This window comes from Sabethes cyaneus, chromosome 2 (assembly GCF_943734655.1).
Source record: "Sabethes cyaneus chromosome 2, idSabCyanKW18_F2, whole genome shotgun sequence".
Lineage (NCBI taxonomy): Eukaryota > Metazoa > Arthropoda > Insecta > Diptera > Culicidae > Sabethes > Sabethes cyaneus.
Genome location: NC_071354.1, coordinates 10,270,069 through 10,297,666, shown reverse-complemented (window position 1 = coordinate 10,297,666; position 27,598 = coordinate 10,270,069). Strand labels below are relative to the sequence as shown.

Genomic DNA, 27,598 nt, shown 5'->3' with positions numbered 1-27,598 from the left:
AAATAGTTCACTAAATTGCTAAAGGGGGTACAGGGGTAGGAAGGGTTGTATTTCCTCCAGAAATTTGATGCTTGTGATGGTTGGTTGATGGCAATGGCCTTCGAGAACTCGGAGGAAGGAAAAATCGGCATTCGATTGTATGGCACCGTTGCACGACTTTCGGTTACACTTCCAGCTCTCGGTCGATTCGTTATACATATAGTTTTGGAAAATAAGTTGCCTTACCTTAGGTCTTTCGCCGGGTTTGAGGATGGCAAAACGATCTTTGACCTTTAGAAATTCATCGTAACCGGCTTCACCGAGCGTTTCGACCGGTCCATCGTGGTTGTGCGGTTCCATGTCTTCGAAACTTCCATCTCCTAGCTGATAAATGTAGCCTCGACATTCTCGCCGCTTGTAGCACATCCACTTGATACGATTCAGGCGTCTGATGAATATGGGAAGAGTATACCGATGGTTCCCCCACACCACTTCATCCAGATGTACGGTTCCTTGGCCGAAATCACTGGGTACGCTCTCCTCCTCCTGACTGTCTGGAATTATCAAATCTGTGGGTTCGTGCTCGTGCGCAGAACCAAACTCGATATGACTAAACGAGTTAGTGATGGTTATTTTAACGTCACACTTGCCACACTGCCATTCCGATTCGGCATTCAGGTTTTGAATTTTCGACAGGATGTGATACCGGTAGCCGTTGCACACAAAATAGGTCACATGACGCTTCTGTGTTCCGTTCACCAGAATGTACGGCATGGTTTCTCCCGTTACCATATCGCTAATCGTCCCGCAGGTGTCAAAATTCTTCGAGTGTGTGTGTTCGGTTTTGGACAGGATTTGTTGATCTGCCGACACGACTATCACTCCGGGGCATCGGAATTTTTTACACTCCAACCGCATGCTTCCGTTGCTCCGGGTATGGCAGCGATAGTACGTGAATCCACCGTGATAGCGCAGTATCGGATCCGGTTTGGCTGGACTTTTTTCGTTTACCTTAACTGTGCGTTTTTGTAAAAGTTCCAGAACAGATTCCAGCTTTGGTCTCGACTCGGATAGAACTATCGGTTCTTGCTTGATGCGGGGACGCTTTGCTGTTGGTTTACATTCCGAAACGTCGGTAGATTCCAGCACTCGTTTACGGGATGTTCCTTTGGTTGGTGGTGTGGTTTCCTGTATCAAAAGAAACAGGTTTAGATAGATTGATTAAAACAACAGTTTAAATGTAGGAAAATTACTTGACTCTCCGGGGTTTCATCTTTCCTAACGAACGTTAATGTGCCATCGTGAGTGTGCTCTATCTCATCTACAACCCGTTGAAAATCCCCCTCAACACGAAGCGAAGCATTGCAAAGACCTGGATAGCAACTCCAGATATTGTTTCGGGTATCCCTCAAAGCGTAGCAATAGGTATTGTAGTACATAGTGGCTAATGTTTTCTTCACTGTGATCGATACGATGTATCGTTCTTCCTTCTGACGCTTTTCATTCCATATGAAACCTGCAAGTAATCCCAAACACAATTCATTTTAATCAAATCGTCTTGTCGAAGATTAGTAGTACTTACCTTGAATACGGTTGAGTTTGTCATGTTTATGTTCTGCAGTTTGGAAATATCCCTTCGACGAGATGCGACCCTTAGCAGTGCAAAACTGTAGCGAACATCGCCACACAGAGCAGCCGTTCCAGAGTAAACTTTGCAAAGTATATCGCTGGTCACCGATAAACAGGTGTGAATTTCTTCCCCCCGTGAACAGGCTGCCATCGTTCAGGTACAGAGGATGCTTCTGCTGGTACAGTTTCCATATCAGGGGATCACCCTCAACGCTTTTCGACGCACTCCGGATAAGCATATATTTTTCGCTGTGATCAATGCATTCGCCCGTGTGCTCGAATTTAGTGTAATCCAGAGATATTCGAATCTTCGCTGAGCACGGAAGCTGATCCTTATCCGTTATCTGAAAGTCTTTGCACGAGGCAATGTAGACACCCTCGCCGCGAACCAAATCCCACAGCGTGTTGCGGTACATCAGACTTGTGTTGTTTCTGCAGTCCTGAAATACGGCGAAGCTCTCGCACCGGCCGTCGTCCAACGTAACTCGTCCCAGTTTCGACACCGAAGGCGGATGTTCATGTTCGATGGAATCGTTTTTCGCGTAGAGAAATCCATTCGAAGACATGTGCAGCGACTTTTTGCAGCGTACGCCCCAGCAACGCCAGAACGAAGTCCCGTCGCCGAAGAACTCACAAAGCGTGTAACGGTGACCGTCGTATGCCATCCGAACAACCGAGTTCGATTCGGTTTCCTCCAACAGGGAGTGTTTTTTGGAATCACTGCTTGTGCTTTGCTGTTTCGGTTTAGGCTTTGGCAGTGGCTTAGGTTGCGGCGCAGGCATTCTCGGTATCTTCAGATCGGATCGGGTCGGCATTTCCTCAAGCAAAGCGTCTATGCTCACCGAAGGTGGCAGGGTAGGATTTTCCGGCGTTAAGTGAATCTGGAATGACAGAAACAATATTTGAACATTTCAAATTGAGATTAGGTTTCACTTCGAACTTACTGCTTCTCCTTTCACCGGCTTAATGATGGCACTGAATCCTTCATGCCCATGTTTACCCTTCATAACAAACGACTCGTAGTTTTCGCCGACGAACAGCCGTGCGTTGCATCCCGGTACCGCACAGAGCCATTTCCCCGAGCTTCTGCTACCGAAACTGTGCGCATTGTAGAAAATCCTCTTCAATCCAATGTTGGTTGACATAACGCAATAGTAGATCCCATTGAACACACCCTGCCGCTCGATGGGCGGATCATGCGAATGATTCTTCTCATTATTCAAACCTTGCTCGTTCATGCAGAGCACCGCACGGCAATTCACCGTATCGCACCGCCACCGGCTAGTACCGCCCCAGCTACATTCAGCAATTCGAAACTGACTGCCCTGGTAGAACAGCTTCACCCGAATGGGCAACTGCATTTCCTGGCTCACCGAAAGCCGACACGGATCGATCCGACAGAACAGCTCCCACAGATTGACATCAAACTCCGTCAGTTTCTCACTAGCTCGAATTACGAAATAGTGCTTCTGATGATCGTGCTCACCGCCGCACTCCTCCAGCTGATGGTAGTCCCCGTGAATTTTAACGTACCGAGGGCAGGTCGATCCGCTACGCCGACCCATACCTTGCTTGGTACAAACGGCCAGCCGACCATCCGGTGCCAGGGTCCATTCGTGATCATTCCAAACCAACTTAATAGCATCCCCAACATCGGGCTTACTATCCACTGCGAACTGCTCCATTCGCCCTGTATTCAAAACATGAATCAGCCCAACGCGCTCCATATGAGGACGATGATTGTGCGGTTTACTTGAGCGCGGTACAAATGTACCATCGGGCAGACCGTTGTACAGAAAAGGGCAGTCTGAGTTGTCACAAGAAAATTGCATACTACCATTCGCACACACTTTGGTACAGTTCATCCGCATCTTGTCTATTATCATACGAACGGTTAGTCCTTCTCGGTGAATTTTTTTCATTCTTCTGCCTCGCTTTACCGGCGTAGCACCCGAGTCATCGCTCGTTTCGGAGGGTTCTACTGTTAGCTCAGATTTAACTGTATTGATCTGAACCATAGGCAGTTTATCATGTGCAGGGCTTTCATAGACTGGCTCTTCCTTTATAATGTCAAGGTCGATATCCAAAGGCTCCTGCTCTATTCGATCGGAAATCTCAAGTGGTTCGGACTTGATGTGTACCGCCGTTGGCACATCATCTAAACTGGATGCAGGAACTGCGTCGACATCCGGCACTCGATTAGTTTTAATACTGTCGTGAAACATTTGATGGTATCGCTGGCAAATCTGTCGGTAGTTGTAAAATTGCTCGATAAACATAAAACACCGCTGGCAAATCGATGTTGCTGGAAAGTCATCCTGAGTGATCTGGTGAATAAGAGGAAGCATTCAAAAAGATGTTTGCAAAAAATTTCCATACTGTTACAGCTACATACCACAATTTCGAGACATTTTTCAATTTTCGCCAAAGCAGCAGGACTATCTGGCGTTTTGAATACATCCACTAGCGTTGAACTACGATCGAAACACAAGCGGCAACAGTGAAGGAAGTCGTCAAGCCGTAAAGTAGAATTCGTGACGGGATCCATTACGGGAAAGATGTACTGCACAATAAACTTTATTTTCTCACAAGCTTTTTCGTCCTGTTTTCAAGCTGCAGCTGCATAATGCATTTTTCTTATGTTTTATTTACCATTTCACCAGAGATGCCAGATAACCTGCAAATTTAAAAGGAAAGCGTCGATGCTAAAGTACATTGAATGTCAAGGTATGTTTTATCGTGTTTCGGTCACCTCCACGACATCGCTATCTTGGTCTACAGAGTTTGACAGTACCCCCATTAAGTTGGGCCCCTCAGTATTGTACCCCAAACAACAATGGCGTCGCATTGATTTTCTATGGAGTGATTTCCCGCCTAGTATTTTTGACGTTTCAGATTCAGTCACAGAAAAATGGCGACGAGCCGGGGGGTCGGTTTCGGTTCTGTCTGCTGAATTCTGCTTCGCTCATGACTTCGCTTTAAGGTATAAATTGCGATAAAAATACCCAAAACCCGCACCCGTCCCGTTCGGTGAGGTTCTTTTTCAGCAGCATAGGGGTGGCTCGTGCTGTTTCAAGCACTCGTCTCTATTCAACTCGGTCTTGGGCCACTCGTCGCCAATTTCCTAGTCGTCTCAGAAGTCGCAAATCGCTTTCGACCTGGAAGAGGACTATTTTTGTCGCATTGTCGTCCGGCATCCTTACGACGTGTCCGGTCCACCGTAGCCTGCTAACTTTCGCTAGATGTACGATGGGAGTCTCCCCAAGCAGTGCCTGTAGCTCGTGATTCATATGCCTCCGCCACTCTCCGCTTTCAATTTGTTCTCCGCCGAATATCGTCCGCAGCACTTTCCGCTCAAACACGGCAAGGGCGCGTATGTCCTCCGTAAGTAGCGTCACGGCTTCAAGTCCATAACCCAGATAACACAAAATCGTAATAGAAAGTTCACATTAAATCGTTTTCATGTCAATTTCACATTGGAATTGTATCCAGCTTTCCACGAGCGATAATGGCAGATATTGAGCACAAGTGGGCACAATCTTTTGACATTCATTGGAGGAGCGTCGAGTTCGCCCTGACGGAGTTACTATGGATACATTCATGATTGTTTGTTGTTCGAATGTAAAAATGTAAACATTGTTCAATTTTGCAGATCAGCTAAAGAGGAACATAATTGAACGGACACGTTTTATGGATTGTGGCTTTGCAGTTTTCGCAAATTTCAGGGAGAATGTCCAAATACGCAATGGAAAGTTTCTTATCAAGTTGAGACGCTGTTCGATAGCAAACTTGAAAACGGTTCGACCAACATGAAGCTAATGTTTGCGTTAATGTGTAACGTTTTGAATGTTTAATTCGCACGATTGTGAAAAAGTATTCTGAGCCAGCGTCTTCAGCAAATTATGGCCGCAAACCACTATAAAAATTTGAATCCGTTTAGTTATGTTCCACTTCAGCTGATCTGCAAAATTAAACAATGTTTACATTTTTACACTCGAACAACAAACAATCATGAATGTATCCATAGTAACTCCGTCAGAGCGAACTCGACGCTCCTCCAATGAATGTCAAAAGATTGTGCCCACTTGTGCTCAATATCCGCCATTAACGCTCGTGGAAAGCTGGATAATGATTAGAGTATGTCAAATCGAAGTGAACAATAAGTTGTTTTGCAGTCGTGCGTGTCTTCATATACAACTCATGACTGTGATTTATAAAGCAGTATAGACGATTGCATTATTTGATTATATCTTAATCATATATTCAGGAGTATTTAGTTGCGTGTTATAAAAACTACGCAAAATAGAATTACAAATAATTGTCGAAATTTTCGCACGTATATCGCCTCCACTTTGGTACATACACACTTAATCGGTTCGGTAAAATTTTACCGAAATCGAAACAGCAGAACGTTCGGTAAAATTTTTTATTGCACCAAACATTATTAATGGTCTGTAAACGTCGATTGGCACCATCGAAATTTTTACCGAACGTTCAGCTGTTTAGATTTCGGTAAAATTTTACCGAATTCGGTGCTTTTTGTTAAGTGTGTATATGTTCTTATATGGCGTGAAATATAACTTTTTCGTTCAGATATGATTTCGTATATCTTAGTTGCAATCGAGATATACAAATCAAATGGTTTACTGGGAAAGAACTACCGGTCTAATAATGGCTTTGTACATTGTTAGCTTCGTGCGGCGGCGTATGCTTCCTGATCGTAGCGTTTTACGAAGGGCAAAGTAGGCCCGATTTCCCGCTTGGATCTCCTTACTAGTGTTGTTGTCCGCGGTCACCAGCGATCCCAAATACACGAACTCCTCTACCATTTCAAGTTCGTCGCCGTCAACGGTTACCGTCCGTGGAAGGCGCGCGTTTGTTTCCTTTGAGCCTCTTCCTTTCATGTATTTGGTCTTCGACGCATTTATTTTTAGCCCAATTCTCCTAGACTCCACTTTCAGTCTGGCGTAGATTGCTTCCGCCGTCGCAAAGTTCCTGGCAATGATATCGAAGTCATCTGCAAAGCCTAGAAGTTGGCTACTCTTGGTAAAAATCGTGCCTCTCGTTTCGATGCCCGCTCGTCGGATCACCCCCTCAAGGGCGATGTTGAACAGCATGCAGGATAGACCGTCACCTTGTTTCGACCCTCGTCGCGTCTCGAAGGGACTCGAGAGTGTCCCAGAGATGCGTACGAAACACATCACTCGATCCAATGTAGCTCTGATCAGTCGCGTCAGTTTGTCCGGAAAACCGTATTCGTGCATTATCTGCCATAGCTTGTCTCGATCGACTGTATCGTATGCTGCTTTGAAATCAATAAAGATGTGATGCGTGGGCACGTTGTATTCCCGACATTTTTGAAAGATCTGTCGGATAGTAAAAATTTGGCCCGTAGTTGCGCGAGCCCCCATGAAACCCGCCTGATAATTCCCTACGAAACCTTGTGCTATCGGTGACAGCCGGCGTAACAGGATCTGGGAGAGTACCTTGTTGGCGTCGTTTACCACACTCAAAATAATCCGCACATAACTAATGGAAAATTTCCATATGAAAATCCTTATGATTATTATGTGCCACATATAAACACAATCCGCCCAGAAGTACACATGAAAATTATATGCATATGAATAGTATGTGCAAATTTTAAAGGTAAATTTTATAAACACATGAATGGTAATTGTTTGGCATACACTCTTAAATGATTCTACCTGTAAATAGGTCGGATTTAGTTAAAGCTAGGTTGAAACTACTCAAAATGCCCTTAAAGTGTACAAACTCAAACTTTGGGTAAAAATTTCAACCAATTTTGGCTACTTGCTACCGATAATTGAATTATTCTCTATGACAAATAACGTAATTTTAAGTTCCTACTACCAATTTTTTGGTTGAAAAACTACTCAAAACCTGAGTTTGTACACTTTAAGGGTATTTTGAGTAGTTTCATCCTAACTTTAACCAAATCCGACCAATTTACAGGTAGACTCATTTAAGAGTGTATTAAGTTCATTTACTGCACGCAGAAAAATAAATTGTAAATGTAAAAGAATTCTGTATAAATTCAACAGAAAGTATTGTTGACTGAAGGCTAACCCAGATATTTTTTTGATTCTAACTGTTTGACCTTTTAGTTCAACAATAAGTTTTGTTATTTCGAATAATAGCTAGACAAAATTGTAAAATCAAAAATAAATTTTTTTGAGTTTATAAACGATCTAGTAGAAGTAAAAGGAGTATGAATTAAGTTTAAACAATATTTTTTTGATTCAAAAATATAATTCCAGTTGAACTCAACAACAGGTAATTGTTGTTTCAAACTATCATCATTTTTTTGCGTGTGGGCATATGGAAAAAATCTATGTGTGAAACACATGGAAACTATACGAAAAGTTTTCTCAGTGCAGCGTAATACCCCACGATAGTTGCAGCTCTGGGTGAGGTTCGGGTATTAAAAAAGTTAGAGCTTTCCAGTTATGTGTGTGTTGCACGCTATGTCCGAAGGTACTTATTATTTAACTTACATGCACCTCACATTTCTCTTCCCTGGATGTTAGTATTGGTCAAGACAATTAATTTAAAGAACGTCTTAAAATATTCTGTCTTGGGTTTTTTATGAAATTCAATTTTTAAGGTTATTTAGGGGTCATCTTCTCTAAAGTGATCATATCCGTTGTAATCGATCACCTCCAATTTCATCCAAATTTGGTATAATTGCTTATTCCGACCCCACATTCAATGCCAAAGTTTTGTACGGATTGGTCAATCCCCCTTGCAGTAACATGCAGTGAAAAATGATTTTTTTTTTTCGAAAATTTGAGTAAAATGGAGAAGTGTCACTGCTAGGGGGATTGATCAATCCATACAAAACTTTGGAAAATTGAATGTAGGGTCGGAATGAGCAATTATACCAAATTTGGTTGAAATCGGAGGTGGTCGATTACAACAGATATGATCACTTGAGAGGGGATGACCCCCAAATAACCTTGAAAATTGAATTTTGTAAAAAACCCAAGATAGAATATTTTAAGACCTTCTTTAAATTAATTGTTTTGACCAATACTAACAGCCTGTGAAGAGAAATCTGAGGTGCATATAAGTTAAATAATAAGTACCTTCGAACATAGCGTGTGTTGGTCCTTGAAAATGAGGCAATCAACAAGAGTAAACAAAAGAGAAGCATACCTTTGTCACCAAGGTACAGAATGAATTTCGTCTTCCGCTGGCTTAAATGCCAGCAAGCTTTCAAAATGTGTGCTTGGATTTGAAACAGGATGAAATTTTTGATCATTTTGGTGCCTGGCAGCTAAGTCTGGACTATTTTAGTAATGTATATGACGGAACGAAGTTGCAACATTGTTGCTGTTGCTCTTTCTCTTCTTACTACAGTGATTTCAGTTTGTCGCAGTTTGGTGCAGTCGCACTTTCAAACTGCAGAGTCCAATTTGACGGGAAGTGCGGTATATATTGCTTGCTTGCTTAATCAGTAGAGGTTGGAAAACTCGCAAAATGAATAGATACGTCGAGCATCGGCAAAGAATTTTTATTATGATAAAACAGTAACGCGAGTGGTTCAATTCGCCTATAACAATGAGCAACATACACTCACGCTCACGCTCGCCTCCCGGTTGGCCTCGAGGTAAGATGCTGGTCTAATAAGCCAGTCGTCCTATGTTCGAATCTCGGCTGGGAGAGGCTATTAGAGTTAGTAGGATCGTAGCACTGACCCCGCACTGTCCTGTATTCTAACAGCTGGTTGCGAAGTCTGTCATATAAAAACAGAAGGTCAAATTTCGATAACGGAATTTGCATCCAGGCTTTGCTTACACTCATGCTTCATAGCACCGCTGAATATACGAATATCGTGAGCAACGTAAAAGTGCGAATTACTGTCTTCTGCTGCTTGTAAAACCACTAATACTACTTTAAACTATCCACCTTTTCGCGTGCTTAATGGCGGATAGTGGGCGCAACTTTTGGAAAATATTTCAATGCTTTTGGCAACTTTTGCTAACGTACGCTTGACAGTTTTGCAAGGGGAAAATGTCAACATGACGTGAGCAGAGTTGCCAAAAGCATGTTATTTTTTCCGTTAGTTGTACCCACAAGCCATAAAGCCCTAATAAATGTATATCTTTATAGGGCTTTAACTAGCCGCCATTAGGCACGCGAAAAGGTCGATTGCCTTTTCTTGGTAACATTATTTTAAATACTTTCCGGCGTCCCCGGGCATTCTATATCCGATAAATCGAACACACTCAATGTTCAATATTCAATTTTTGAACGAATTCTGATGTTCACATTGAGGTTCTGTTCGTGATAAAATTCAAAGCTGATGCGTGCATTATCGGCGAGGCAGGCGAATAGTGTATGTTCATGAGGGATGTTAATCAATTCGAATGATCACTTTTTCGCGAATTCTCCAACCGCTGTTAATCAGCCTAATCCATGCCTAGTCCAGGCCGTAGTTCGCCAGTCACGTAGTCTGCGTAGGGTCCGCAGGTCGCCTTCAATTCCGCCGTTCAATTACGTCCTCTTCAGCTGATCTGCAAAATTAAACAATGTTTACATTTTGCACTCTAACGACAAACAATCATAGATGTTTGCATAATAACTCGTTCAGCGCGAAATCGATGCTCCTGCAATGAATGTCAAAAGATTGTACCCACTTGTGCTCAATAACCGCCATTATCGCTCGTGGAAAACTGGACACACTTTAGGGGCATTTTAAGTAGCTCTCACCAAGGTTTTGATAAATCCAACCTAATTACAAGTAAAACTTGAGTAAAACTCATTTAAGCAAGCATTTAAGAGTTTTCGGGCAAATCTGGCTTTAGTTTTCAGAAGGTCGCATAATGCATGCAAAAAGGTTGATTATGCGACCTTTTGAAAACTAAAGCCAGAAATCTGCACGATAATTTCCATAATTTAGATTTAGAGGAAAAACAATAAACAATAAAAAACAATTTAGATAATTTAGAGGAAAAACAATAAACTAAATAACTGGCAGCGTTGGTCGTACAACCTGAAAATCAACTCTGGCAGCTCTGCTTGTAATGACAATCTGTTGAAAAAAAACGCAAGGGTAAATGGTTTCTTCAAGTGCACTGCAAAATGCAGTTTTTTTCAGTGAAATACGCAAAATTCATGTAAAATTATATCAATTGTAGCCAAATCAGGTAATTTACCACCCGAATTGTATAATTGTAACGCGATTAGGATGGTTTTCGAGCGAGAATTACTTGATATTAAAACAGCCCGTTTCCTTCGATCGGAAATGCACTGTTGGAAGAATTTGCTTTTCTCCACCCGTGTTTCGACCTGTAAAGTGCGCTTATGTGTGTGTTCGTTCTCTGCTTTGCTTCCGTCTCACTTTCTGTCGCTGCCGCTGCCTGGAGAAGATGTTCACTGCCGCACGTCGCTGCCGTACAGCTGGAAGGAACCGCACAGCGGAAGGCAAACCGAAAGCTGCTGCAAATAATAATCGCGTAGAAAATAAATAACAGAAAGAAAATCACGAAAAAGGTGTGCAGTGTGTGTGGGTTTGCATGATGGGAAGAGAAAAGGCAAAGAACAGTCGCCGGAAATTATCGTGGGCCGAGAGCAACTCTTACGATTGATTGGAGTTAATTCAGGCATAATTCAAGAATGTGTTTATTTTTAGGAACAACAGTTAGTAATTCAATTGCGTCGAGTTGAACTTTTCGGACGTCATCAAAATCATGATATAAACGACAGGGCGATTACAATTTCTAATCGTTTATTCATTTCGTTGCAGTTATTTCGGTCATGGCTAATAGCAACGAAACAGAGCTAGAAAAGCAGTTTTTGGCTGACCTTGAAAAGGCGAAAGCACTCAGCTTGGAAACGTTGGAGCTAGAGAAGATTCGCAAACAGCGCTATTCCCAACCAGACCGTGGGGTTTATTCCGAAACACGCACGCTCGAAGAGTACAAAAACTATCTTCAGCGTAAAGCACAACTTCATCAGGGCATTCAGTCACCGCCTGTTGGAAATAATAGCGCCCCCAAGAATGCTGTAGCTGTGGTAGCGGAATTAGCAAAGCGAAACAGCAGTATCAGTCAGCAATCAAGAGCAAGAGATGAGGCAGATCTTATTTCATTTAATGCTCCTCCCCCGGCACCAAATCCACAGGATGAAGCTCATAACAATCTGAAGGAACTGGTCAATCAAATGCATCGGTATGGGTTGTATGTCTTGTCGTAAGAACAGTGTAGACTATTTTATTTGTGCTTTCAGTTTGAACACGCAAAACACCTACGATCAAACTTATAAGACACAACGTAGTTTAAGCATGTCTTCGGCTTCGTCGTACGGGGCATACAGTCCTGCTTATCCCCAGCAACAAATACAGAATTACAATCCGGCGGCGGGAATGCAACTTGTGCCGTACAATCACCAGCAAGCTGCAGCACCAAAGGCCTTGACGCCGGACGAACTGAATCGGCTCTATAATATGTCAGGCTACGGAACAGCTCCTGCTGGATCATTTAAACCCGTTGGTTTCATTCCTCAAGCCCAACAATTCCCCGTAGTCAACTATCCTCAATTTCCAAACACCTATCCAGCCCAAGCTCAGCCCGTTATTCCGACTACCTCCAGTATTGATGCACAACCATCTTCCGCTCCCGTGCCTCCTGTCGCTAGTATTTTCATTCCTCAGTCAACACCCTACGTAACTACCTCAAAGATCCCATTAAATGCCACAGCTGGTTCAACCACGTATGTAGCAAATCCCGAAACCGCCATGGTTCATGTTCCGAAACCAATTAATCCGAAGCTTTCACTGGCTGGGCGATCAGCCTCGCAACCTCAACAGTCCACCTTCCCACCCACAATCCCGGGACCATCGAATGGTAATCCTTTTGCGCGAAAATCCTACGGAAGTGGTCACAGTGGGGCGGCTACCGTCTCCAATGACGGTACTGGTGCTGCCGAAGTGGTTCTGCGCCCGAAAAGTGATCCCACCTTGGGTGGACCTACCCGGCTCGGCGATAACCTGATCGATTTGGGATTCAGCGAGGATAGCTCGCGAGTTTCGGTGCTCGAGGCATTCGATCCGCTGCTGTGTGGCAATCGAAGCAGCTCCGGCAGTGGCGGAAGTGACGATAAAGGTAAACTGCATGCTCGGAAGTCGTGATAGGTTAGGTAGGCTACTTTATTACGCTAGCTCTAGGGGGTTGGTCAGTCAGGCAGGCTTTCAAGAGGCTCACAATGAGCACATGACTGACGGAAGATTTGGCTCGAAATTTTTTTTTGTTCTCTTGCAATAGGGGTGTTGCATTTTACTGCTTAAAAGTCTAGGCTAGGTTGTTTCCATTTAACATATAAGCGATTTTGGGACCGTTTGCTGTTTTACTGTTTATTTATGTTGTTTTCGGAATTTCAGCGACTGTCGATTTTAACATTCTGTCTATATTAACTATTCTCGAAATTATTCTTGAATCATAAGTTTAGTAAAAAACGGACAAAACTCCTCGGGTATTACGTTGAAATCTGTATCAAGATACCCGAAAGATTTAGTATTCGTCCTGTTGTTGCCTAGATTATGTTCGATTGACAAATTTTATTGTTTACAAATTAACATACGTACTATTTTAGATGCTAAATAGAGTAGAAACATCTCGAACCCTATTTTTTTAATAATGTGATGTGACACGAATTGATAACGAAGATTAAGTTTGTTTTGTGTTTCAATGTATTTTTATCCTCTCCCGTCTAAAATGCCCAAATACCATCACATTAACACCAAATTATCTGATCGAAGTGTTTTTTGTCGACATTGAAATGATTAAATGATTGTGGAAAGTGTTTTTAGCCAAATTATTTCTAATCGAGACGTTCATTTCATTAAATCACTAAAAATTCTTTGAATTATTGAATTTACATAACCTTGCTGTTGCCGCCTATTTTTTTCGATCCCAGTAGGCTATGATTCTCGACAGATTTGAATGTCAAACTTCAGACAATCGTTTATTTTATGTAGATTTGTATTTTCTCGCTGTTTTGAGCAATTTTAATGTTTTGTAAGAATAGATTATGGATTCTGTTGCTGATTCCAAGATCGTACACAAACTGGGTAGTATTATTACTTTATTATTATTATGCCCTACGACAGCACACGCTTCCCGAATAGCTTATCTTTGTTATCAGTATCATCGTTCTATCAGTTCATGTTAGTTATTCCACTTTAGATATATTGATTTTTCGATTCGTTTTGAGGAGGATTCATGTAGCCCCCGTCATTCACCATTTCACATTTTGCAATCAGATGTGACCGCCGCGCCGTGCTGAACTGAGTTAGGCTGCTAGATAGAAACGTATCGTTTGTCTGTGTAGTCTTATCGATAAGCGGAAAAAAGTCAATAAAGAGCGACCAATCAGTTGCAAAAAAGAGTGCCTTAAGAAACCAAACACGAGGTGTTGTTTACTTTTTTGTCTGCCTACTTTTGTATCACTCGAAAGCCGCACACGTTTACTATTTTTTTAGAGAACAAAAAAGCTAGCAGCGTAGCCGTAAGTAGTTTGTAAGAAGACACACGATTTGGAATATATTTTCCAGTATAAGTTAACCTTGAGAGCGTTCCGTTCAAGAACATCGCTTGTCGTTTTACCTAAACTGGAAAATATAGGAACAGTGTTTCTAATTATATCTTCGTGTTTTTCAATTCTTTTCTTTCATCACGGTCAACCACCAGATGATACAGCGTCTACCTACTACGAGGACTACGACCCGTTCGACTACATCTACAGCGGAGGAACGCAGTACTCCGATCCGGTCTACGAAGCGGTTAACCGTTCCGACAAGACGCCCCTATCGCCGAATAGCAGCGGCTCTGGTCCCCCGCCGGCACCGGGCTGGAATGTTTCCGGCGCGTTCAGCAGCTTTGGCGGTGAACCCGAGCAGGAACTCGATCCACCACCGTTGCCACCGCGAAACAGCGAGCTGTACCATCCGATGATCGGTGGCGGTGGTGCCACCGCACAGGAACTCACCGCCGGAAATTATGAGATTATGCAACGGAAAACGGTCGAAAGACCGTCCGCGCCGATCAAACTGTACGAGAATGTTGTGGTGCGCAAAAGCTACGACAAGGAGCTGATCGCTTTCTACAATATGGTGACAGAAGTGAGGGGTAAGTTTTCATTAATTAGCAATTAGGTAGAGGGATTCAAAGGTTATTGCATCGTTCCTTATTCGATACATATTCATTTGTTAGTACACCTTAGAGGGGTGAAGGTGCCTCAGGGTAGCATCATAAGACCATGTTTTTGTACAATGCAAACGTTCTTAATTTGCCTGCTGGAGCAGTTCTTGCTTCTCGCTAATCGAAATAAAACGGCGGCATTACAACCTCTCGTGTGTGGATTATTTATGTTTAAAGCGGTCAAAGAACGGGTTGCTGAAGACTAACCGAGTGTCGGTAAGGGTCACCTAAGAGCGGAGCTCTATAAACACTGGCGACCCCATTTCTAGTTACACCAGCTGTTACCGATAGTCTAAGGATTTGTAGTAAACCATCAACGAGGCTACATGAGACCTCTCACCATGACAGGCTAAATTTTCACAATTTGAATTGTGCATACTTATCAACTTCAAAGCAACATACGATACAGTCAGTCGAGCTAGACTGTGTATTGCGGGGTATGGGTCGTCAGTATTAAAGCAGCCGATACGTTGTCCAAGACAACCCGCAACAACGATGCCAACAACACAATACATGACAACAATGCAAATAGCACGATACATGACTACGGTGACAAGATGATACTTTCGTCCAGAAAATCAGCAGCATCCTGCCTCAAGGAGTAAGGCAATCATCAAGCAGTTTTCGGTAGGACCGGTGGGCTGAGTGGATTCCAGTCGAAAGATCCTACTAACCTACTGGATGTCAGGCGTGCGGTCCTTCTGGGGATCAAACGTCAACTACGGCCACTATCTCGCCAGATTCGCGCCCGGTTATCCAACCTATTCAAATCGATACCAGCGAGGAAGATAAGACAGATCATTTGGTGGGTATCAGCGGAAGAAGTTGCTGCAGAGTATTATCAGAAATGTGATAAGCGGATCAGTGAACAAGTTGGGAAGTACCAGAGCGAACAGTGGAAGCACATCCACGATGCGATCAGTACTAGATAGAGAGACGTCTTGGGTACTACTGCTGCAGACGTTCGCTGAGTGGATTGGTGCAGAGTACCAGCGAGAAAATTATATATATTAAATATTATATATGGGACATTTATAGAGTCGATTATTATCCATTAAATTGCTGAACTCGATCTATGCTTTGTCAGTTACCCTTATTCTGCGAGGCGAGTGACGTGACTATGTTGCAGTCACCGCGAATCAGGTGACAATTGTCACTTAGGTGACAAGGGTTTCTTACCTAGGTGACACGAGTGTCACTTAGGTGACTCGACTCGCCGTGGCGAGTCACCCAAGTGACAATTGTCGTATTGAGTCATGTGACTCGCAGAATAAGGGTGTATGTTGCGACATCTCAAATCCGAAAGCAAAGCTGCTTTAAAAAAATTTTCGAGGTACAGGACCTTACCCCTCCGCAACCACTATCTGTCGATTAATAAACTACCTGAGAAATGTCGAGCGAAGATTGAAACGTAACCCTAAATCTTTTTGGAAATATGTCAAGAGCAACGGAAAGTTGACTGTCTACCCTCGGTTACGTTGGGCGATAAAACGGCGAGCTACTCTGAGCAAATTTCTGAACTGTTCTCGATGAAATTCTCCAGTGTATTTACTGATGGAAGTTTGACGATTGCAGAGATATCCACAGCGACAGAGTGTGCTCCTTTCCTGGGTCATTCATTGAACAAACCTCACCATCGATGAAGTGATGGTTACATCGGCCGCCGAGAAGTTGAAACCACCTGTACCACCTGTGTTCCTGAAAAAATGCTTCCACGCTATCGCTGCTCCAATGAGCCATCTTTTCAGCTTATCCGTTAGCTCAGGTGTCTTTCGCTCAGTATGGAAATCGGCTTACATGTTCCCTGTGCATAAAAAGGGAAACAGGAAAAACGTGGATAACTATCGAGGAATCTCTGCTCTAAACTCAATTTCGAAACTGTTTGAGCTCGTCCTGTTTGAAAACCAGTATTTGCAACAGTATATCTCTGATAACCAACATGGATTTATGTCCAAGCGCTCCACGACTACCAATCTCTTGACTCTTACATCCTACGTGATAAATAGTTTCGATGCTCGGTCGCAAACAGATGTCGTTTACACTGATCTTTCCGCAGCTTTCGACAAATTGAACCACCAAATCGCTATTGCTAAACTGGATAAGCTTGGCATAGGTGGTCCCGTTGCTGCGTTGGTTCCGTTCATACTTATCCGATCGCCACTTAAAGGTGAACATTGAGGGCAGTCTCTCTGGCTCGTTCACTGCTCATTCTGGAATACCACAAGGCAGCCATCTTGGTCCTTTAATATTCCTTATCTACTTCAATGACGTCAACTACCTGCTTAAAGGTCCGCGCCTCTTGTTTGCTGACGACCTCAAGTTATACTCAAAAGTCGAAAATCTATCCGACGCCGCTGTCCTTCAGGAGGAACTATCGACCTTTGCCAAATGGTGTGTCGACAACCGCATGCTGCTTAATCCCAACAAGTGTGAAGTCATCACATTTTCCAGAAAGCTGAGCCCGTTCGCTTTTGACCACAAGCTGTCAAATACGCCATTACGTCGTCAAACTGCATCAAGGATCTAGGGATACTGCTCGACTCTAAACTTACATTCAAACAGCACATCGCGTTCATCGTGGACAAAGCCTGCAGAAACCTTGGATTCACTATGCGCATCGGCAAGAACTTTAACGATGTTTACTGCTTGAAAGCTCTTTATTATGCATTAGTTCGCTTCAATCTTGAATACTGTGCTCCAGTTTGGAGTCCATACTATCAAAATTGAGTTAGCCGAATCGAGTCAGTGCAGCGGAGATTCATTCGTTTTGCTCTTCGGAGAATAACAATTTCCAGCTGCCAAGCTACGAACAACGCTGTAGGCTCATCGACCTAGACCCCCTTCATTGTCTCCGATTTATTGACCTCACGGGTGGATTGCCCGTATATATTGCAAAACCTTGATATTCACGTCCGGAGTCGTACATTGCGCAATAGCCACTTTCTATACGTGCCGAATCGACGGACTAACTACAGCAGCTTCAGCACGATTACCGGTCTCCAACGCCACTTTAACCGTTTTTACTCCAGCTTCGAATTTGACGTCAGCCGTAACGTGCTGAAAAATCGTTTTTTATCAATAGCGCGTAGTTTTTAGGTTACATCATCATTTGGGCCACAAGGCCCGTTGATGTACAAATAAACAAATAAACAATGACAAGGAGGGGAACCTGTCCTATCGATAGATTGGCGGTGGCCAGGGATTGGATACAACATATCGATGTACTGTTGAATGGTGAACTAGATGAAGCTGTCCAAAGAACAGAATGAGTGAGGATGACGGAAACAGTTCCGCGTTATGGTCATTCGCGAATTGGTTTTCCGCGAAATGGTATTCGGCGAAATGTTATACAATCGATGTGAATCCACCAACTTTCGACGAGGCTGAAAAAGCAGTTGGAGAACTGGAAAGGAGTTTTGGAAGTCGAGAACGAACTACTGTGTTCTCAAGTCTTTTTTGCCGTTTTATTCAAAAACCGACGTAAGAAAAACCGCGTTAATTCAAAATTATTCAAAAAACCGCTTGAATTTAAAAATCGCTGAAGAAAACGGTTTAAATGCGAAAAATGATGTAATAAACCGCGTTAATTCAAAAATCGTCATAGACCGTGTCAATTCAAAAATCGGCATTAAAAACCGCGTAATTCAAAAATCGTCATAAAACGCATAAAAAAGACTTGAGTGTATTGTGATTTATCAGATTATGCTAAAGTATGGGCTGAGGAGGAACTATCTCTACGAACTAGTTGGATGGTCTCATAGGCTCAATTTACAAAAAAGCCATCGTCTCGAAAGCAGCAATTCATCGGGGCATTACTCTTTGCAACTCTGCATACAAAGCTCTCGTCGGCATCCTGTTTTATAAACTAAGGCATTTCATAGACCTTTATTGACGAATACGGGTGCAGGTTTCGAGTGGAACGCTGCACGACAGACCTTGCGATATGTCCTCGACAAATTCCGGGGATACAACTTTAACGCGACATACGCTTCAGTTGAACGAAATAAATTATGATGGACTATGGTTGAATATAGTTTTTCAACGAAGCGGATTAGGCTGAGTCGTGCCGCCCTTGATGGTTCCGCGTCAAACATAGCGGTCAAAATGGCTTGTTTTGAAAAGGTTTAGTTGTCCATCGGCCGTGCTGTTTCATCAATTTTAACCAGTCGTGGCAAGGTCATCAAGGATTTGAAGTAGGTTATCCTGGTAAATGGCGAACAGAAAGTGCATGAGACGGTTTGTACGGTTTCAACATTAAGAATTGCTGCCGGTGAACCTTTAATGACAAGTTGAGATGAGCGCATTTCATTGATTAAGAAGGATACAGACGCGAACGCAATGAATTCCATTTCGTTGGAAATCGGGAAGGACGTAACATTTTGGGATTCTGTTTTGAACACAGGAAAGTCTAGATCTTTTGTTCAAAAGAGAATACCGGCTCACAAAACTATTGGGCCGACTTCCTTTCACCGCCTATTACTCCACGCATCACGTTAACTCCTGCAAAAATGTCGACTTCTCTTGTCTTGCTCCAGGATCTTCGTCAATGTAATTGTCTCTGATTTTACGAGCCGCATCACCACACAAAGATATCCATAAATGAACCAGACTGACCACGTTCTCAAAGATGGACGGTTCTTCTCTAACATCACGTACCAGACCGTCACCTAGTAACAGAATATGTGCGTTCAAAACAGACAACCGTACACCAGACACGTAAAAGCCGTCTTCCTCGGTTAAACACTGGGCAGTTCGCAGCCCACAATCTGTCGAAAACTATGCGTGAATGCTGGATGAGGCACTGCTTCTTTCTTCGGAGACGGCTGGGATGGAATGCGCTCGGTCATCGGAGAGTACGTTACCGCGGCATTAGGTGAAGACCCTGGAGTATACGAAATTAATGGTTTGATGGGGAATGCCCACAAGCGGTGGAGAGGAAAAAATAGCTTGGGGAACTAGTCTGAGCATTGTCGCTATAGGGATGACCTGGCCAAATACCAAAGAGTAAGGAAACAGTTAAGTACGACTCTGAGGAGTAAAAACGCCAGGAGGAGGACCGAGTCCGTGTAGAATTAGAACAACTATTCCGAGCTAACGACATACGCAAGTTTTACGAGATGGTGAACCAAACCCGCAAGGGCTACAAACCGAAACCTGCTATGTGACGGACGAGCAAGGGAATCTGATCACCAATGAGCGCGAGGTGGTAGACAGATGAAAGCAGCTCTTCGATGAACACCTCTATGGCGAAGTTGCATCACTCAATCTCCAAGAAGTCAAATGCGAAATCAGGTTGCTGAAGGACAACAAAGCCGATGACACGGATCGCCAACCTACAGTCACAGTGGGTTATTTCAAAGATTTGGGAGGAGGAAAAGCTACCGGATGAAACGAGTGGTTTGTCCCATCTACAAAAAGGTTGATCGAAAGCTCGTCAGCTGCAAATATCGCGGCATAACCCAGGTTAACGCCGCCTATAAGGTACTCTTATACATCGTTTTACGTCGTCTGTCACCTTCATGGGGGCTCGCGCAGCTGCCGGACCATATTTCTACCATCCGACAGATTTTGCAGAAATGTCAGGAGTACAACGTGTCTACGCATCACATCTTTATTGATTTCAAAGCAGCATACGGTACAGTTGGCCGAGATCAGCTATGGCAGATAATGTACGAACACGGTTTTCCGAACAAGTTTTCTGCTAGCACACATCATTAGTCCAGCACCTGTATGCGGGTGTGACGAACGCAGCCTACAAACCGTAATCCTAGGCAAATATCTTGGTGTCTGTTTTTTCGCCACTGCTGATATGTTCTATTTTTCCAGTCACCGAAGAGTCCCTCATATGCTGAACTCTCTACCAATCCAGATCCGCTTGACGTACACAATTCTAGGTTACTATTCACCCTTTACGTCAAAGGAGAAGCAGGGATATAATGACTTTGGTATCAATCTCAGTCGTCCCGGTCCTGGGTGTACGTTCAGACCAAAAAAGTACAAGAATTCCTTCAGTAATTCTTCCAATGACACAGACTCTGATTCTAGCTCTGTATCTAAACCACAATTCAACTCTTACAATCCGCTGCTAATTTACTACCAGAACGTACGTGGCCTTAGAGCCAAAATCAACTTTAATAATCGGTTTAACAAAAACCTGCCTTGACAAAAAGATTTACTTACAATCGTATTTCGGTCAACTAAATTCAAATGCACGAAATAAGTTTTTCAAACTGTATTCTGCGACGAACCCCAGATAATAACACAAGAATTTCCATTTCTTATCTTGCAGCTCAGTATCACTACGACCAGCCGGAAACGAACGTTGGTCACATCGTTGCATCCGAGTTCGACAATCACTACCCAGAGGGAACCAGCATAAAACTACTGGTCCACCCGTCGCTGGATTGTTTCAGTTCGTACGACAGCGAAAACAAGGGTCAAATCGATGGATATGGTCCGCCGATTCCCTTCACCTGCGATAGTAAGTATACTACCTAATTACCTTCCAGTAAAATAGTACAGCAATAAGTTAACGTCAATTTTCCATTTCCAGTTACCACTTCGGTGGAGCATGTGATAGCTCAGGTGTACTGTGCCCTCGAGGGGCAGGTTATGAACAGTGTTGGGGACTACATATTGAAGGCAATTGGAATACAGGAAATTTTAAGCGCCCGCTCGCGGCTCAACCAGCTGCAGTGTGTTCACGACAGTATCAAACTGGAGCACGACGTTCAGCTGGGTTTCATTCCGAAAACTCCGAGGATTATGCAAACGATAGCGCGTACCGCTCAGGATGATGCTCGGGATGCGGAACTAAGGCTGGAGCATATTTTGCCAAAGGAACCTACGACTGCGATCAGCTACGATGATTTGATGATTCTGCTGGAAACGCTGGAAGCGGAAATTGAGAAGCTCCAGTCCACTGTCGATGATCATAGTCCGCATACGATACTCAGCTGTTCCGGGGTGATTCAGGCGGTGAAGGCTATTTGCAATATGTTGGGTACGATCGATACGTTGGAGATTAGCAAAGCAATTGACGATCTGAAGGCGTGCTGCGATAATGGGCAAACAGTTTATAGCTATAACGATTCGTCGGATTATAGTAACGGGAGTTTGAGTATACTTTCGGAGAGTGGAGATTATGCGGAGGTGAAACTGCGACCGAGGACCATTACCCAACAGATTCGATATCGTTGCAATGAGGTTCGAAATGCGGTTCAAACTCTTCTGGAGATATATTCGCATGCATTTAGAGTTAATTTCTGTGTGAACGTTCCGGAATGGAACACGAGTCCAATTTCGATCTGCAATATTTCGCAATGTGTGATGGTGAATGTGATGTGTCTGCATCGAATACCGTTGCATTGGCGCCATGATGAGTACAATTTGGGTGTACAGATCTATCATGGTGCTCGGTATATTAGTGAGCCGGTTGTCACGCAATGCTCCAATGAAATTAGTGGGATTTATCCGCGATTGAAGTTCAATTCATGGATTATGTTCCGCAATCCGGTGTGCACTCTGCCCAGGGAGTCAAGGTTGATTTTTGTACTGTATGGCGTTACACGCGAACCGGTTGAAGGTAGTGACAAACAGGAAGGCTCTACGAATACCGATGCGCAAACCGCCCAAGAGGGACGGGTGACCAAGGTAGAGCTTGGCTGGGCATCGATTCAGTTCTTCGACTTTGAACGGAAAATGATTCAGGGTTCGTATCTGCTTTCGTTGTGGCCACCAACAGCAGAAAAATACTTCGGACCTGCCCCGGCAAAGGGAACCCATCCACTGGGTTCAGCGTACCCAATTTTGGGTATAGAAATTCCAAGCTACGGTGGATCTGTCGTGTTTCCCGAACCAATTAAAAATCTTCCTCAATGGGTGAAGCTGGATTTCAACAGTCTGGATCGTAATTTACAGCAGGAATTGATCGACACCGCCGAGCAGGGTTACTCGGCAGATAAGCTGGAAAAGCGTGAAGTCCTCTGGGAAAAACGTCACTACCTGCATAGTCTACCGCATGCCTTGCCGAAAATCCTTCATGCTGCCCACAGTTGGGACTACGCCTGTATAGCCGACCATCATGCCTTGCTGAAAGCGTGGTCAAGATTAACTCCCGTTCAAGCGTTGGAGCTACTTTTACCCCGCTATGCAGATTTGGAAGTTCGCAAGCAAGCCGTCGAGTGGATTTCCTACATGCCGGACGATCAATTTGTGGATTTCCTACCGCAGCTACTGCAAGCTCTGAAACACGACACATATGAAGCATCACCCCTCTCCAAATTACTGCTACAAAAATCGTTGGTTTCACCACGAATTGCCCATCACCTCTATTGGTTGCTGCTGCACAGCTTACCCGGAGAAGCTCCGCAGAACATCATCGAAATGAATCAGATCGATGAAACGCTGGTCATACAGGCTCGCTACCATCGGAGAAATCAACTGATGCTACGGGCGCTGATGGCTACCTGTGGGGAAAAGCTAACCGCCCGTTTTCTGTCGCAAAACATGATGTGTAAAAAACTAGGCGAAGTGGCACATAGCGTTAAATTGTCTAAAGAATCACATCGTTTGCAAATCCTGAAACAGGGTCTGGAATCCGTCAATCAAATGTTGATTGATAATCCAACCGTTTTACCGCTTGGACCGGGAAACGAAGTGACCGGAGTGGTCGTTCGAAGCTGCAATTATTTCAACTCGAACACTCTTCCGCTGAAGATCAACTTCATGGGCCCGGATCGGGTGATAGTGCCAGCAATATTTAAAAGTGGGGACGATCTCCAGCAGGATATGCTGACGATACAGATGGTGCGCATTATGGATAAGCTGTGGCTGCGCGAGGGGCTGGATTTGAAGATGGTCACCTTCAACTGCGTCCCAACGAGCTACAAAAAGGGCATGATCGAGATGGTTTCGGATTCGGAGACGCTGCGCAAAATTCAGGTCGAGTGGGGACTGACCGGCTCGTTCAAGGATAAATCGATCGCCGAGTGGCTGGCCAAGCAGAACCCTAGTCAATTAGAGTACCAGCGGGCTGTGGAGAATTTTACGCGTTCCTGTGCGGGCTACTCGGTGGCTACCTACATTCTCGGTATTTGTGATAGGCATAATGATAACATTATGCTCAAAACCTCCGGGCACCTGTTTCACATAGATTTCGGTAAATTCCTAGGTGACGCACAAATGTTTGGTAATTTTAAAAGGTACAGTAAAAACAGCTTCGGTATTATGGGTTGAAATTTTATGCTGTTTTTTTCTCCTACAGAGATCGCACTCCTTTTGTATTGACTTCGGATATGGCATATGTGATAAACGGCGGTGATAGACCGTCGGCAAAGTTCCACAAATTCGTGGACCTCTGCTGTACAGCATTTAATATCGTACGGAAACACGGTGACCTGATACTGCACATGTTCGCACTGATGACGACGTCCGGCATACCGGGTGTCACGGTGGAGGCGGTTAATTACGTGCGCAATGCGCTGCTGCCGGGCCAATCGAACCCGGAGGCGGCGGCATCGTTCGCCAAGATGATTCACATCTCGCTGAAGTCATGGTTTACGCAGTTCAACTTCTTCCTGCACAACATTGCGCAGATGAAGTTCTCCACCGAGAACGACGACGGCGAGCTGCTGAGCTTTGTGCCGAGGGTTTACACGTAAGTTGTTGATAGCTTATGATTTTTATTGGATTTTCTATCAGTTCTGGTATGATCTAATGATCAAGAGCTTAACATTTAAGACGCTTATCGAAATTCGAACCCACCGTTCTGAAGTAGCAAAGCGTTGGCGTCCAAAATCTTTTACTCTTTCCTTTCGTGACGCTGTCCTAAACCTAAATTTTACTATAATTCCATGCAGTAATACGTTCTACTTCAAAATAACAAGAAAGGATGCTGTTGCAGCGAAACTTATCAAAATGGACCTGTATAAATCGGCCAGTTGTTTCTATCAATTGATTGTTAAAATTTGGACTGCAGAACGATTATCGGAAATGAGCAGAGATGCGGTTATCTGTTATATTTACCAGAAAAATGACAAACCGAATTTTTAGAACTGTGAGAACGAGCCATCATTATGCTGAATTACCGAAGTACTTGACCTAAATAATCTTCCATCGTCTGTCGTGAGAATCCGTCCGACTTCGCGGAAGGTCGGGTAACAACTGACCGAAATTTTATCTTGCGGCAAATCATCAAAAAGTACTGCGAATTCCGACTTACTGTGCATCACATATTCATCGATTTCAAAGCCGCATATGATAATGTTAATCGGCAAGAGCTGGTAAAAATGAACAGCATTCCGGGAAAGCAAATCAGACTGAAAATTCCCTCCTGTACCCTGCATACTGCATGCATCGTGGCGCAAACTTCGATTCTGACCACTACCTTTTTATGGTTAAAGTGCGCCAAAAACTTTCTGTTGTTACCAACATGCGGTACCGTTGGCCGCCATGATACAATCTGGTACGACTGAAGTTGCCTGAATGACTTGCGGCTGCGCTGCCGGTTGAGGGAGAGATTAACAAAGCCCCTCTCGAGGACTGCTGGAATAGCGTTAAAGCACCCATCAACGGCGCAGCGGAAGGTGCCATTGGGTTCGCTGAAAGGAATCGACGTAACGATTGGTTCGACGAGGAATACCAGAGAATGTTAGACGAGAAGAATGCAGAGTGGGTGTCGATGCTGCAGCAGGTGACCCGTCAAAACTTGGAACGATATGATCAGAAAGGAAGACAGCAAACCCACTTTTTCTGGGCTAAGAAGCGCTGCCTGAAAGAAATGGCGTGCTGTGTCGTTTTCAGGAAACGCGTAAATTCTACAAGAAACTGAACGTACTCCGCAAAGGCTTAGTGCCGCGAGCCGAAACATGCCGGGATAAAGCCGGATGAACGTGAGGTGATTGAAAGGTGGAAGAAACACTACAATGAGCACCTGAATGGCGCGGAGATGGAATATCAAGACAGCAGGGAGAATGACTACATCAGTACAGCGGATGATGACGATGTGCCGACCCCCACGATAGGTGAATTGATCGAAGCTATTAAGCAGCTTAAGAACAACAAGGCAGCTGGCAAGGATGGCGTCGCAGCGGAGCTTATCAGGATGGGCCCGGATGGGTTGGCTACCTGTCTGCACCGGCTGATAGTCAGGATCTTGAAAACAGAACATCTACCAGAGGAGTGGAAGGAGGAGGCGATGGACTACAGACCAAATCTTTGTGTTGCGACACATCCTCCAAAAGTGTCGCGACTACCAAGTCCCTACGCACTACCTACTCATAGATTTCAAGGCCGCCTACGATACTATCGACCGTGAACCGTTATGAAAAATTATGGACGAAAACGATTTTCCCGGTAAGCTGACAAGACTAAAATAATTTTTGTAATAAATTATTTTAGCGTGTTAATACAAGTACGCATCCAAAATTATTCGCTCAGTCAGTCGGCGAAAGGGCACACGAAAAGGATGATACCAGGAATACCGTTGATGCGAGAATAGTGCAATGCCTATGCAATAGTAGGAAAAAACGAGAGAATAATATTCGGCCTAACGAATACTCTCTTTCTCAGATCTTTCTCAATTGAAAAGCATTCTGTTGGATATACTTGCCGAATAAAGTCGAGTTTTCTACGTGCCGCTGAAATGGAAGGCTAAGGGCACGACATGTGGGACATTCGAGAAATTGGAGACGGACAGCCATGGACCGAGTTTGTTGGTAGAACATTTTTATGTAGGTGAAATCCTAAAGATCATCGCACCAGGATAAATGAGAAGTTTGGATGAACTCTCATTTACTCATTCATGCGTGTTGCACAATCCCTCTGTCTCGCGGAGGACCAACGAAGCTCAAAAGAGCCCTCCTTTCCTGTTAGCATACAACCTTGGTTTCCTCCGGGGTTGTTTACCCGGTCTCCGCCATATTTGTCCGTATCCTAGTTGGTACCACAAGAAGGTAGGGATAGCAGTTGCTGAATAAGAGTCTATGAATCACTGTAGGATCTATTTTATTCCTGGTGCACCAGGCTACACTTTATTCAGCCATTTACAGTCTTCCATATAAAGTGCGTTTTGTATCAAACGCTGGTTAGACCAGTTTGTTCTGTATGGACATGAGAAGCGGACTTTGCTCGAGAAAAACCTGCGCTTTCGAACGGCGGATGCCAAGAACCGTGGCGAAGTGCTTAAAAGTATATGGAGGCAAACGATAAACCTCGAACTTCCCCGTCGGGTCTAGTATTTAGAAGTTCGCTGAAGTTAATCAACGGATAGCGCTAGATAGGATATGTTGCTAGAATGCTGAACAACTCTTTTGCAAAATAGTTTTCGCTTCGAATCTGGTTGAGACAAGAAAACGTGTCTGGTGGTTAGATGATGTGGCCCTGGTTTTGGCGAGCACTGGACTCCCAGAACTGGAGACTAATGACTATAATCGAGTTAGATGGAAGAGTTACGATACGAAGTAATTCATGAGAAAGGTTGATTTTGTAACATGATGAGTAAATAACATGGACCGGGCTCATGACGAACCAACACGCTGCATGTTGCAAACCTCCATGTTGGCCCAACTATTGCGAAAACCGGTGGATCCCGGAGCGTATTCACCCGCATCGGCATAGCTAAAATACCGAGAAATTTAATCCAACGGTGACGGTGACTTGTACAGTGCAGTGCAGTGTGCAGCAACTTGATCGACGAGCAAACTACGGACCCCAATTTTACCATCCAACAGATCTTGCAGAAATGTGAGAACGTGTACAACGTGTTC

The 27,598-nt window shown here is 44.0% G+C and overlaps 2 protein-coding genes across 2 annotated transcripts in view; one reads left to right on the top strand and one right to left on the bottom strand.

Annotated features, from left to right (window-relative positions):
* Positions 1 to 4,190, bottom strand: LOC128735107 (uncharacterized). The gene is made up of 5 exons (XM_053829599.1): positions 4,004 to 4,190; positions 2,553 to 3,935; positions 1,562 to 2,489; positions 1,233 to 1,495; positions 1 to 1,167 (listed from the first exon to the last, which is right to left on the bottom strand). The coding sequence occupies exons 1-5, from the start codon at positions 4,154 to 4,156 to the stop codon at positions 19 to 21; spliced, it is 3,876 nt and encodes a 1,291-aa protein (XP_053685574.1). The 5' UTR covers positions 4,157 to 4,190; the 3' UTR covers positions 1 to 18.
* Positions 4,191 to 10,673: 6,483 nt separating this feature from the next.
* The window catches only part of LOC128734347 (phosphatidylinositol 4-phosphate 3-kinase C2 domain-containing subunit beta), a 32,224-nt gene continuing 15,299 nt past the window's right edge, over positions 10,674 to 27,598 (top strand). The window contains exons 1-7 of the mRNA XM_053828499.1: positions 10,674 to 10,781; positions 11,381 to 11,804; positions 11,863 to 12,737; positions 14,322 to 14,759; positions 21,121 to 21,312; positions 21,385 to 24,034; positions 24,097 to 24,489. Of these exons, the coding sequence (XP_053684474.1) occupies positions 11,392 to 11,804; positions 11,863 to 12,737; positions 14,322 to 14,759; positions 21,121 to 21,312; positions 21,385 to 24,034; positions 24,097 to 24,489 (4,961 nt within the window). The 5' untranslated portion in view covers positions 10,674 to 10,781; positions 11,381 to 11,391. The remainder of the gene's footprint in view (positions 10,782 to 11,380; positions 11,805 to 11,862; positions 12,738 to 14,321; positions 14,760 to 21,120; positions 21,313 to 21,384; positions 24,035 to 24,096; positions 24,490 to 27,598) is intronic.

Excerpts from the sequence above, each read along its gene's own strand:
- LOC128735107 (XM_053829599.1), bottom strand. The coding sequence starts at position 4,156 with ATGGATCCCGTCACGAATTCTACTTTACGGCTTGACGACTTCCTTCAC. Across the intron at positions 3,936-4,003 it reads AAAAATGTCTCGAAATTGTG|ATCACTCAGGATGACTTTCC; the intron begins GTATGTAGCTGT and ends CTTATTCACCAG. Across the intron at positions 1,168-1,232 it reads ATGAAACCCCGGAGAGTCAA|GAAACCACACCACCAACCAA; the intron begins GTAATTTTCCTA and ends CTTTTGATACAG.